At 41.7% G+C, this 14,691-nt stretch overlaps 1 protein-coding gene across 1 annotated transcript in view; it reads left to right on the forward strand.

Annotated features, from left to right (window-relative positions):
* LOC122640182 (two pore calcium channel protein 1B) overlaps positions 1-14,691 on the forward strand; it is a 177,460-nt gene that overhangs the window by 129,877 nt on the left and 32,892 nt on the right. The window contains exons 18-19 of the mRNA XM_043833336.1: positions 934-998; positions 1,264-1,354. Of these exons, the coding sequence (XP_043689271.1) occupies positions 934-998; positions 1,264-1,354 (156 nt within the window). The remainder of the gene's footprint in view (positions 1-933; positions 999-1,263; positions 1,355-14,691) is intronic.

Genomic DNA, 14,691 nt, shown 5'->3' on the forward strand with positions numbered 1-14,691 from the left:
GGACCCCCACATGGTTAAAATTGACATATAGAAGGTTTTGAGACTTTCTGATATACAACTTCTACTTTATTTTTGGTACATGTGAAATAGAAAAAGTTGGTGAAGGTGATATTGTAGGCAAACTTTTGGGGAGATAAGTCAACTGTATCTGGTGACATTCTTTTTTGGATTTCTAATTTATATAATCAATTTTTAGAAGTTGGAACATATCCATAGACGAATCTTTTTCTCCCAAGTAGCAAGTCTTGGCTCAAGTACCTCCATATTCTTTTTTAGTGATACACTTATACTTGATAATCCATATAAATAAGTTGCTATGGTAGTTCTTTTAATCATAATTAGTCAGTTTTCTGCGTTTAAGTTTTATGGTATATAATATTTTGTGACATCATCACCTTCACTTCTCTTCTATTTCCTTCCATGTGCAATTTGAAATTATCTGACTTGAAAATGTTTCTGAATGCTAGTTTCCTAATTGACCATAATTACCATTGAACACTGAATTGATTCATTTGAACAGATTCTTGATTCACAGATGAATAATTCAGGAAATAAGGTGAATCAAGCAAATGAAATCTTTGGTTCACTTTCTTTAAGTAAGGGCTTAATATCCATCTTCTTCATGGATCTTAAGAAATAAAGTTCATGAAACTAACAAACCAAAAAAAAAAAATCATGAATATCATCAATCAAATTAAGAGATAAGAAAATGGACCTTGTTAACTAGCAGATTGACCTCCCAAACATTGCAAATCAATGTACCAAGCTGGGTGAATGACAAAATCAAAGGATGAAACCAATCAAAATGTATATCTATCACCTATGGTATAAACGCTTCTGATGCTTGGACATAAAAAGGGAAACGGAAGCTTTCCATGTCCCAGCTATTCTATGAAGGATATGTTTCTCTAATATTTTGTTTCTCTTTTGTAGATATTTGGTGGGATTGTCAACTCTGGAAATCCTAATTTGGAAGGAACAGGTCTTTATGAAAATGAGTATCCTTTGCCTTGATAATATCATCTTCTTTACATATTGTGCCTGTCTAATGTTATTAGATTAGCAATTATCCTATTATGGCATTTTGTTTGGATCTTCCTATTTTGGGTGATCAATAATAGCACATTTCACCGGGAAAGATCCATTATTTGCCCCATTGGCTTATATTGTGGACCATCTTTTTCCTTGTCCATTGCTCCTACAGGTTGATTTATATTTGATCAGAATTCCCAGTTGCTAAGTTAATTTTCTTGACTAAGTCAGCTATCTGCTTTTCAATTTTAATGACTACCCAACTGGGATGGTGACACTTTTCAATTTGCTAGTCATGAATGACTGGCAAGTGTGGATGGAGGTACTACAAACGTCTCATGCTTTTGTCCTATATGATTGTTTTAATTTAGTTTATTTACTTCTTTTTTTTGTTTGAAGATAAATCTAGCTTAATCAAAAGATTTGAGACACCGTTAGCATGTACAGATCATGTCAATCCTTTTCCTGGATGGTTTCATTAGTTGTATATTTTTTTTTCCCTACTCACTACTTACGTTCTGACCATACCAACCCTCTTAATAAAACAAGAAATGTGATATTGCTCCTTCAACAAATCGTATACAATAAGATCAAGTGTTATCCATTTATGTATGGAGCTTGAACAGCAGCTAGGTCTAGAGGGAAGTTGTGAGTGTTACGTTCATGTATAATTTTCATACCAAGTGATATATCTGGAAATCCCCTCCAGTGATTCTTTATCTTTATTATTTACATTTCGGGCACAATTGTTACTTTCCTAAAAGTGCTTTGTACCCTCCATCCCTTTCTCTCTCTTCAATCCTTCGTTGGTCTCTGTACTATCCTTCTCTCCTTTTATAGTCTCCATTACAGATCAAAATTATAATGTATAAAGATTGTAGAAGTGATGATGGTTTGATCAGGGGACAACTAACGGCATGGATCAAACGCATATCAATGAGTTCTCATGCAGCATTATATATTCAATATTCTATTTCTTTCAATTGACTTGGTGAACAAGGGCTGAGGAAGATGTTTTGTCTCATAAACAATTGACAAATGGGAATGGAAGATTCCCAGAGACATGGTCTGTCAAACAATCTCTGTAATCTTCATCAAGGTGCTACAATTGGTTGGGGCCTTAAAAATTATGAAATTCTAGAATGTGCAGACAGAATGGGAACCAACTGAAGAGTGAAGACAATGAGTGCCCTTAACAAGTTCAATGACTGGTTAATGGCTTGGAGGTGATTGAAGAGATTTTAGGGAACTGAACCCCTTAATCAAGTATATAAAAGAAGATGTAATGTCGTGCCAAGAGCAATCCAAGAAGACCAGCTAATTCATTGGGCGGAGTGCATGGAGGAAAAACTGTTTGAGCTAATTGAAAAAATGGAAAAGATTCCAGACAAATTGATGAAACTAGGAACTCATGTCAGGCACTGAATTTGGAGGGATATGTCCCTTAATTCAATTTTTGCAAAGAAACTTGGCTTATTCTTCATGTGAGGGAATGATCATGCCCAATCCTTCTTTAGATGGCTTGGGGAAAATGACAGTAAAGCTCAAAGGTACAAAGGGGAAATGTAGTAAAGTTCAAAGATTGAAGAATAAAGGTAGTAATTAACCTCCTGGATTGGGAGTCTAGAAATGCTTCTTCTATGAAGGCAAGTGCAAGGAGAAATAGCCAGACCTGTAGCAACTGCACATACAAGAGTTGATCTAAAACATGATGAGTACATCTAGCTTCCTTGAATTTTATTGAATACCAAACGGTTCTTATACCATTTGTTTCCTGTGCCTGTCTTGAAGGGATATTGATTGGGACCTTGAGTACTTGTAACTTTAAAGGAAAAGGGTTCCTACTTCAGTAACACTAGCAGGCGAGCAGAAAGGCTACAGGACCATCGATTCTTCGGATCTCAGCTGACAGACCTGGGAGATTAGACAGTAGGGAACTGGATCCTAGATTGACTGCCACAACTACGACCAATCCCTCCTCATCTTCCCACCTTCAACTCTCTCCGAATGTTAAAACGATAGTTTCCACAAGCTATTTGAATAGGAGGGGAAGAGGAGTGGGGCTTTAATCTGGGGGGTGCCTAGGGCCTTTCCTGCGTAGCTTAGGTGAAGGGCAAAGAAGACCTCCTCCCAGGGGGCCCGAGTCATCAGTGAGATACCCCTTTGGAAGAGCTAGACTATTACAGTCTTCTTTCCCGACCCGATTCTTTCCTTGGTTCTGGGGGGTGCCTTGGGGTGGGGCTTTGTTCTGGGGGGAGCCTTGGGCCTTTCCTGTGCAGGTTAGGTGGAGAGCGAAGAAGACCTCCTCCCAGGGGGCCCGAGTCATCAGTGAATACCCCTTTGGAAGAGCTAGACTATTCCAGTCTTCTTTCCCGACCCGATTCTTTCCTTGGTTTGCTTGACCGGCTAAATTGACGGCTTTCGTTCCAGGGATCAGTCATCTTGAATGAACTCGACTTGGTATGAGGGGAATGCTAAATCTGAAGCAAACCATTAAGCTACTTCTCATGGAGTGAGTATAGTGCTGCCCTTTAACCTAGAAGCACCAATCTCTCGTGTTCCACAATCAATAGTGAAATCGTGTGATTCCATTCAATAATATGGTGGAAGAAGATTTCCAAGGAGGGGGACTTCATTTGTGGTCTACCCTACAACAATATTTGAATCTTCATAGCTCATTTTAGTTCATTTCAATTGTATTAGGTAAGTAACACTTGACAACCATAAGATTTAGAGAATGATTTGGCTTATCAAATATGACAGAGGCCAGCTTTATTTATAATGTATGTGCGTAGTACCAAGGTTAACAAATACATAAAGTAGTACAAGGCTAGGTAGTAAACGTGTTTGGTGGCATGCTTAATTATATCCTTAACACTTCCCCTCAAGTTGGCGCCTAGATACTTCACATGACCAACTTGCATATAATAGGATGAAACACCTTACAAGTTAAATGCTTTGTAAAATCATCAGCTAGCTGATTTTCAGACTTGACAAACGGAATGCAAATAGAGCCTTGTTCAAGTTTCTCCTTGATTAACTGTTTATCTATCTATATGTGCTTAGTTCTGTCATGTTGAACTTGGTTATGAGCTATACTGATTGCTGCCTTGTTGTCATCGTAGAGCCGCATAGGTTCTCCCGATGTGACCCCCAGATCACTGAGTAATATTCTAAGTCATATAAGTTCACCACTGGTTGTTTCTAACTTTTCCATGTAACTAGATTCCCTCCTAGGAAAGTACAATATCAAGAAGTAGATCTTCGATCATCCATAGAGCCTGCCCAATCAGCATCAGTGAAGGCTTCCAATTTCAGATTGTCATGATTGGAAAATAAAATTCCCTTCCCAGGAACAAATTTCAGGTGTCTCAGAATCCAGTGGATCGCGTTTAGATGTGCAGTTCGTGGATAATGTAGAAACCGACTCACTACTCCCATAGCATAATCAATATCAGGTCTTGTATGAGATATGTATATCAATCTTCCGACGAGCCTTTGATACCTCTCCCACAGGAATCATCACCATTGTTGCTACTTTGATGGTTGACCTCATTACAACCAAGCACACCAGTTTCAATGAGAAGATTTAGAACATACTTTCGTTGGGAAATAAAGATACCATTGTCGGATCTGACTACCACTAATCCCAAAAAATATCTGAGTGGTCCTAAGTCTTTGATTTCAAACTCCTTGGCAACTGAGCCTTTAACTTGGATATTTCTTTGTCATCGCTGCTTATTACTACTATATCGTCGACATAGACGGTGAGAGCAGTAATCTTACTGCCATTTTGCTTTATAAACAAGGTATAATTAGCATGACTTTGTCTATATCCAAATTTCTGTATGGCTTTCAGAAACCTACCAAACCAAGCTCGCAGTGACTGTTTGAGCCTATATAGAGATTTCCTCAACTGGCAAACCTTGCCATTTGTAGATGGTGAGGTGAAACCTGGAGGGATATCCATGTACACTTCTTCTTCAAGGTCACCATGGAGGAAAACATTTTTAACATCCAGTTGTTGGAGACTACACCCAAGGTTTGCAACACATGATGATAGGAGTGCCCAAACTGAATTAATCTTTGGTACTAGAGCAAATGTATCTTGATAATCAATGACATACGTCAGGGTAAAGCCTTTTGCAACCAACTTGGCTTTGTATCGTTCAATACTGCCATCTGGCTTTTGCTTTACAGTAAACACCCATTTGGATCCCACTGGTTGTTTTCCTATCGGAAGAGGAACAAGGTCCTACGTGCCATTTTTCTCCAGAGCCTGCTTTTCTTCCATTATAGCTCCCTTCCACTTAGGATCAATGATAGCTTCCTTTCAACCCTACAAAATAGAAGCAGAAGACAAAGAAAAAACAAAGGCATGATAGGACGGGGACTGGGTCTCGTAAGAAACAAAGTTAGAATAGGATGTTGAGTACAAGCTCTTACTCCTTTCCTAACAGCAATAGGAAGATCAATATCAACGAGAGGAGCTTCATTACTTGACTGGGATGATGGAGATGGATTAGGAAGTATCAATTGACATGGTAGGTCGGTAGTTGGTTGTATTGTTTGAATCTTCTGCCATGAATAAGTAAGCAAGTCCGGCTTGGATGGCATTGGAGTATCAACCTTTCTCCCCCTCAATATCAACTTTTTCCCCCTCAATATGAACAATATCAATGATGAAGGAATTAGAAGGAATCTCTTCTACAATACTCTCCCCCTCAAGAGATGACTGGAAGTAGGACTTTGATTCATGGAAGGCAACATCCATGGTAGCGAAGAGTTGGCAGTAAGGAGGGTGATAACACTTGTAGCCTTTCTAAGAGACAGAGTATCCACGGAGAATACAACGGAAAGCTCAGGGATCAAGCTCAGATCGAGAGGGGGTGGAGTTTTGAGCAAATCAAACACATCCAAACACCCGAGGAGGAAGGTGAGAAGCAAGGAAGGTCGGGAAGACAGCTAATAGGGGTTGGAAAGTTAAGGACATTGGAAGGAACCCTGTTAATCAGATAGGCTGTAGTGAGAACAACATCTCCCCCCCCCCCCCCAATAAAATTTAGGAACATTCATGGTAAATAAGATAGAGCGGGTAACATAAAAAAGATGTCAATATTTCCACTCAGGAATTCCATTCTATTCTAGAGTACGAACACAAGATGTTTGAAATATGACTGCTCATCTAAATAGTGATGGAAGGTATTGTCAATATATTCAATACCGTTATCACGGCGAAGGATCTGCATCTTAGCCTAAAATTCGGTCCGGATCATGGCATGAAAGAAGCGGAAACAAGAAAAGGCCTCGGATTTGGTACGGAGGAGGTAAACTCAAGTCAGGCGAGTGCAATTATCAATAAATGAAATAAACCATTTGTAACTACCTCGAGCGACAGTGCGAGAGGGTCCCCAAACTTCAAGTTGAATAACTGAAAAAGGAACATCACTTTTATTCAAACTGGGAGAGTAAGAAGAACGAGTATGTTTGGCCAACTCACAAGTATTACAAACAAATTCGTCAAGATGACCAAGTCGGTGATGCTAACGATGCAGTTGCTGAAGAGCACTATTTGTCCAAAGAGTATGAGCAGAAAATTTATGAGGCACAGTGAGATGCAGATCCGGAGAGTACAGCCCATCACATTGTTAGCTTTTAGGGTGGAAGGAGGAGAAGAGAAGAAAAAGATAGAGAGTGCTCCACGGTTTTGGTTTGGTGTGTTATGTTTCAAAAACAAGAGACTAACATGTTTATATTGAAAAGAATAAGTAATTACACATAGGCCCTTGGCCTCATACAAATGACAAAAAGAATACACAACAGAGGGGTTATGTACATATATACCCCTGATACAACTATTCACTATTCTTAACACTCCCCCTCAAGCTGGGTGGTATATGTCATACATACCCAGCTTGTCTAACATAAAACTAAAGTGATTAGAGCCAAGTCCTTTGGTGAAGATATCTACCACTTGTTCATTTGTCTTCACAAAAGGAGTACAAATAGCCTTAGAGTCTATCTTCTCCTTGATAAAGTGTCTGTCAACCTCAACATGTTTTGTCCTGTCATGTTAAACTGGGTTGTGAGCAATACTAATGGCTGCCTTGTTATCACATTATAGACTCATAGGTTCAGTCGTCTCAAATCCTAATTCTTGGACAAGTTTCTTCAACCACAAGATTTCACACACACCATAAGCCATGGCTCTAAACTCTGCTTCAGCACTTGACCTAGTTACTACAGGTAGCTTCTTACTTCTCCAGGTGACTAAATTTCCCCTGACAAAGGTACAATATCTAGAGGTGGATCTTCTATCAGAAATAGACCCGGCCCAATCAGCATCTGTATATACTTCAATTCTCAAGTAACCATTCCCAGAGAAGAGAAGACCTTTTCCAGGGCATGACTTCAAATACCTGAGGATCCTGTAAACTACTTCAAGATGTCCCATCTTGGGTGCATGCATAAACTGACTCACCACTCCAACAACATAGGTGATGTCAGGCCAGGTGAGTGAGAGGTAGATTAGCTTACCTACTAACCTCTGATACTTTTCAGCATCCACAAGAGGTTCACCACAATCTTCCCCTAGTTTGTGGTTCTGCTCAATAAGGGAGGAGATTGGTTTGCATCCAATGTAGCATGTCTCTGTAAGTAGATCAAGAACAAACTTCCTTTGGCAAACATTGATCCCTTGCTTGGATCGTGAAACCTCAATCCCCAAAAAATACTTCAATAGACCGAGATTTTTGATCTCAAACTGCCGAGCCAAATAAAGCTTAAGCTTTGAGATCTCAGCTTCACTGTTTCCTGTGACTACAATGTCATCAACATAAACAATGAGAGTCGTAATGGTGCTGTCCTTCCTTGTATAAACAATGTGTGATCAGCTTGACTTTGAGTATATCCATTTTACAGGATAGCTTGTCTAAACCTCTCAAACCAAGCCTTAGGAGACTGTTTGAGTCCATAGAGAGCCTTCTTAAGTCGACACACTTTCCCAGTGTCACTAGGATGCTTGAACCCAGGAGGAGAGTGCATATATACTTCTTCTTCTAGGTCACCATATAAGAATGCATTCTTCACATCAAGTTGGTACAATGGCCAATCAAAATTTGCAGCCACTGAGAGAAGTACACGAATGGAGTTATGCTTGGCCACCGGAGCAAAGATAGTATGCTGTATAACCCTGGCAAAGTCTTGCTTATACCTCTCCAGGACTTGAACTTGATGAATACCATCGCATCCAACAGGCCTTTAGGGAGTTCAACATCCCAGTGTGATTCTTCTCAAGTGCCAACATTTCGTGTTCATCGCTTCTCTCCATTTAGGAACCTGCTACATTCTTGGGAATAGAGACGGATGAGATCAGAAGGCTATGCCTGTAAGGAGATAGAATCATGGATGGGATTAGTGCATAGTTCCTGCGTGGGCATAGGAAGATCTGAGAATGTAGAGGAAGTTATACTGTCTCGATGGATGGAGGCTCGGGATGAGGAGACGAAGAAGGATTTTGGCAGGTCTTCTTTATAGGAAGCCATGAAGAAGGATTTCTCCTATCCTTCGTATACACCAGTAGCTCCCCTGTTCTCTTCCGTGCACTAGGAAGCTCCCTCAACAACAAGTATCCACTGAAGGTTCCTCATCAACAACAATAGTATCCACATAATTTTTCTTTCCCTTGTCAATCTGAAAAGGGGAAATAGGGACAAGAGAGGAGAAAGGAAATGACACAAACTCAGGAACCTCTTCACCCTCAACACCACCACCAAGAGAAGACCACAGAGCCAAACCAGGAGTAGGAGGAGAATAGCATTTATACCCCTTGGAGGTGGGGGAATAGCCAAGAAAGATGCACTTGAGAGCCTTAGGATCTAATTTAGTGCGGGTAGATTTGCTAATATGTATATAGAAAATACACTCAAACACCCTTGGAGGGAGAGAAAAAGAAGAAGACCTTGAGGGGAGGACATCAAGAGGAACCCTGAAGTTCAAGACACTAGACGGCATGTGATTAATAAGAAAGACAGCAGTGAGTAAGGCATCAGACCAAAAAGTTTTTGGAACATGCATGGTAAACCAAAGGGATCTAGCCACTTCAAGGAGATGGCGATTTTTCCTTCCAGCCACCCCATTTTGTTGGGGGGTATCAACACAGGCCACCTGATGAATAATGCCATGGTCAGAAAAAAAGGTTTCCAAACCACTATATAGTATACATATACTTCCCACCTTTGTCAGAGCGGATAATTTGGATCCGAGTGTGAAATTGGGTAGACACTAACTCAAAAAACTGTTTAAAAGCAACATAGACATCACTCTTATGTTTCAAAAGGTAAACCCAAGTAACCTTAGAAAAATCATTAATGAAAGAAACAAAGTAGCTGAAGCCACGCAAAGAAGTAACAGGGGAAGGCCCCCAAACATCAGTATGGATAAGATGAAAAGGTGAAGTAGATCTATTACGATTAGATGTATAAACTGTTTTACAACTTTTGGCAAATAGACAAGGTTCAAAATGAAAAACATGAGTGACAGGAAAAGAAGTAAATAAATGTGGCAACAGTTTCCTCATAACAGAAAAGGAAGGGTGCCCCAAACGACGATGCTAGAGCAAAATATCCTCCTGAGTACGTCCACCTTCTTGCCCACAAACATAAGCCTGAGCTTGCACAACAGAAAAAGCACCAGTCTCCAAAACATGCAAGCCATTAGCTTCACGACCACTGCCAATCACCCTCCTTGTCACCAAATCCTGAAAAAGACAATGGGTAGGAAAGAAGGTGACAAAGCAGTTCAAAGATTTAGTCAATTGGCTAACTGAAAGAAGGTTAGTGGCAAAGTTGGGAACATGAAAAACAGACTTCAAAGGTAAAAGTGGGGCGACCTGGATATCTCCCTTACCAGAAATAGAAGAGAAGGAACCATCAGCAATTTTTACCTTATCTTTCCCAGAACAAACAGAATAGGAATTATACAGCTGAGACCTACCAGTCATATGATCCGTGGCACCTAAGTCAATGACCCAAGGTGTGGTACCGGAGGAGGAGGCCTGCAGTGCAGTGGAAGGAGGAGTAGTAGAGGAACCATCCAGATGAGCCACAATCCAGCGAAATGCAGCAATGTCTTCTTTGGAAAGAAAGGATTCAGCAGATTCAACGACTCCAACATGAGCCTTAGGCCCCTTCTTCCGCTACCCTCTCGGTCGTCCAGATGAACCAGCAGGGGGCTTCCCATGGAGATCCCAGCAAAAGTCCTTTGTATGCCCAGTCTTGTCACAATGGTCACATAAGAATCGGCCCTTCACAATTCCCTTAGCAGCCCCCTTATCAGCTCCCTTAGTGGAGTCCTGGGGGGTGGAAGAAACAAAAGCAGAGTGCTCAACAACAGTGGGAGCAGTCCCCATGGCACCCCTACGCGTCTCCTCACTCTGTAGATATCCATACACCTCCTCCAGTGAGGGAAGACTTGGGCGGCCAAGGATTTGCACCCTAAGAGGCTCAAAGTCAGAATTAAGGCCTCCAAGGAGAAATAAGACCCTCTCTTTCTCAAACAACCGATGCACTTTGACCTCATCATCAGGGCATAACTGAAGGTCCCTATAGTGATCATTCTCCTCCCACAGACCCACAACAAGGCTGTAGTACTCAGAGATGCTTCTATCCCCCTGGCGCAGGCTAACAATCTGTTGGAGAAGTTGGTATACCTTTGTAGAGTCCCCAACTCGATCAAAAATACGAGCCACACTGTCCCAAATGTCCTTGGCAGTTTCCTTGCCCATAAATCTTCTTCCAATCTCAGGCTTCATGGAGAAAAGAAGCCAGGCCATCACAAGAGAGTTCTCAATGTCCCATTTGGAGTACCCTTGCTCAGTAGGGAGGGGGGCCTTGATGCTACCATTGATGTAGCCCATCTTCCCCCTACACCGAAGAATCAATTTCATGGGGCGGGACCAATCCAAATAGTTTTTGCTCTCAAGTTTGGCAATAGGAAGTTGGATATTGGGGCTCTCGAACGAAGAGGAGTGAGGTGGAGCTGTTTCCACAAGGGGTAAGGATTTTTCAACATTTTTCTCACCCATATTGAAGCTGAAATCAATCACTTAGGCTAGGGTAACAGCAGTACTTCAAGCAAACAGATATTGCGCAAAACAGTAGGCACAAACAGGGCAGAAAAATAGCCAAAAACAGCTTAAAACACTTATAGATCTTCAGAAATTGTTCAAACAGCAGCGGAGTAAGGATGAGTATTGTTCCTTACCAAAAAACGATGCAAATAGACCATAGACAATGGTCAAACAAAGACCTATTGAAGACCACAGAGCCAAACCAGACTCTAGCTGGCGGAAATTCTGGGCAGAACAGCAACCACGAAATCTTTGTGGATTGAATGAAAGCTTGCAAACAGCTTAAGAGAAGTAAAGGGAATCAAAGAGGACTCCCAAACGAAACTAGAGCACTAAGAAGCACTCCATTTGGATTCCAAACCAAAGAGAAACAGCTTGGAGAAGATAACCTAACCTGACCTTGGAACAGTAGCAGCAACTAAGTGAAAGAGGACCTTCTTCACACTCCAATCTTCCTTCAAACACTTGCAAACAGCAGAATCAGCTTTGATACCATGTTAGCTTTTAGGGTGGAAGAAGGAGAAGAGAAGAAAGAGATAGAGAGTGCTCCACGGTTTTGGTTTGGTGTGTTATGTCTCAAAAACAAGAGACTAACATGTTTATATTGAAAAGAATAAGTAATTATACATAGGCCCTTGGCCTCATACAAATGACAAAAAGAATACACAACAGAGGGGTTATGTACATATATACCCCTGATACAACTATTCACTATTCTTAACACACATACCCTACCATAGCCAATCGTTGCTCTCATCACCAGATCCTGAAGCACACAATGAGTGGAATAGAACGGGACATAATAGTTAAGTTCAACTGTCAAACGATAAATGGAAAGTATATTTGCACAAAGATTAGGCATAAAATAGAGGAAAGAGAGACGGTAGGAGAACAATATACGGACCCTTTCCCAGTAATAGAGGATAAGGATGCGTCCGCAACACAGACTTTGTCTTTACCTGAGCAAGGGAGGTGTGAACGAAACAAATCAAAAAAACTAGTCATGTGATCTGAAGCACCTGAGTCAAGAAGCCATGAGGGACTAGAACTGGAAGAGACATTTAATATACGTGACTGGGTAAGATGGGAGGTAGGTGCAGTGGAAGGAGCCGAAGTAGATTAAGAGGCCGTGCCAAGTTGAGACATCATGCGTTGGAGGGAAAGTAACTGATTCGAAGAAAAAGGAGCTGCAAAAGCGGAGATAGGTTGTTGAGAACTATCAGCGGCTTCAGGAAGATGCACATGGGAGCGAAAGGAGCCTTGTTTCCCACCACGGCTTCCTTTAGGACGACCATGAAGTTTCCAATATGTCTCATGAGTGTGATGGGCTTGCCACAGTAGTCACACTTGACCGGTTCTTAAGTAGGCGGTTAATGTTATTGGAAGAACTAGGTGGTCCAATGTGGGTAGATCCTGTTGAGTGGTGACTAGTGCCGAATGATCAGGGATCATAGTATGCTTTATAACAGAGCAACGTCATTCTTCATGCTGAACCAAGTTATAGGTCTGAAGGAGAGTTGGAAATGTGTCCCTGCCTAAGACTTGAATACAGATTTGATCATATTCTGGATTCAAGCCAGTTAGAAAGTCATAGACCGTTTCCATCTCGCACTCCTTTTTAAATGTAGTAGCATTTGCACTGCAGGCCATAGGAATAGATAAACTCTAACTGCTGTCATAGAGTAGTAAAGGAAGAGTAGTAGGCAATGAGGGACAAGTCCTCCTCTGTGGTTTCTCGGACCTGGCGACAAAGCTCATAAATTTGAGCATATGTTTGTTTATGTTTGTTGTATAGCATCCAATAATTCCTTGCTAAATTTAAGATGACAAATTGGGACTGATATACGGCTCCATAGTGTTCAGAAGGAAGGACATAATAAGGGCATCATTGGCCAACCAGGTATTCTTTGCAACAGCCTTGATTAGCATTGGAGTGTCACCCATGAGATACCCGGAGAAATGATTATCTCAAATAGTAAGTAGGGAAGCCTGTGACAAGGCAAGGTAATTGGTCCCATTCAACTTGGTTGGACCTGGCTGGAGAGATGGGTTATGGTGATAAGTTCCAACACGACTTGTGTCTCTACTCCCAACTCCTCCTAGAGAGGTACCACTACTCTTCGTCAATCGTCATAGAGCCGAGGTTCAATCACAAGTGCAAAAGGATTGTTGTGAATGACTGCAAAAAGAAGTGATAGGAGCTACCATAGCATGAGGAATCAACGTCCAACAGTAGCAAATAATAACAGTGACCAAAAATAGCAGCGAGAGACCTAGGCAAGGGAGGCCATGCGAGGGGTTAGGCGAACCTGCAAGGCTAGCGAATCATGGACAGGGTCCTAGTGGAGGCTATCGACAATGGACAATCTGGTACTGAGCTTGGTGGAGGCCAGCGGCTAGGGCGACAGGCAGCTGGGTTTGGCAGAGACCAGTAGCGATGGGCAGAGGTCAGCGGAACTGAGAAGGGCCCCCGGGGGCCAGTGATATGGGACGGAGGGCAGGCATAGTCTCCGGCAGTGGCGCAGGACCAGGCAGACGTGGCAGTGGCAGGTACTAGTGGTGGTCTTGGGGCATGTTCAGGTAACCATGCTTGTGTTAGCTTTTAGAGTGGAAGAAGAAGAACAGAAGAAACTTCAAGAGAGCAGCCACAGTTTTGGTTTGGTGTGTTATGTCTCAAAACAAGAGACTAACATGCTTATATTGAAAAGAATATATAATTACACACAGGCCCTTGGCCTCATACAAATGGCACAAAGAATACATAAAGAGGGGTTATGTACATATATACCCCTGATACAGCTATTCTTAACACTCCCCCTCAAGCTGGGTGGTATATGTCATACATACCTAGGTTGTCTAACATAAAACTAAACTGATGAGAGCTAAGTCCTTTGGTGAAGATGTCTGCCACTTGTTCATTTGTCTTCACAAAAGGAGTACAAATAGTCTTAGAGTCTATCTTCTCCTTGATGAAGTGTCTGTCAACCTCAACATGCTTTGTCCTGTCATGTTGAACTAGGTTGTGAGCAATACTTATGGCTGCCTTGTTATCGCAATATAGACTCATAGGTTCAGTCGTCTCAAATCCCAATTCTTGAACAAGTTTCTTCAACCACAAGATTTCACACACACCATGAGCCATGGCTCTAAACTCTGCTTCAGCACTTGACCTAGGTACCACAGGTTGCTTCTTACTTCTCCAGGTGACTAAATTTCCCCCAACAAAGGTACAGTATCAAGAGGTGGATCTTCTATCAGAAATAGACCCGGCCCAATCAGCATCTGTATACACTTTAATTCTCAAGTGACCATTCCTAGAGAAGAGAAGGCATTTTCCAGGCATGACTTCAAATACCGAGGATCTCAGAATCGCATCAAGATGTCCCATCTTGGGTGCATGCATAAACCGACTCACCACTCCAACAGCGTAGGTGATGTCAGGCCGGGTGAGGGAGAGATAGATTAACTTACCTACTAATCTCTGATACTTTTCAGCATCCATAAGAGGTTCACCACAATCTTCCCCTAGT

Source organism: Telopea speciosissima, chromosome 9, assembly GCF_018873765.1.
Source record: "Telopea speciosissima isolate NSW1024214 ecotype Mountain lineage chromosome 9, Tspe_v1, whole genome shotgun sequence".
NCBI classification, from domain to species: Eukaryota; Viridiplantae; Streptophyta; class Magnoliopsida; order Proteales; family Proteaceae; genus Telopea; species Telopea speciosissima.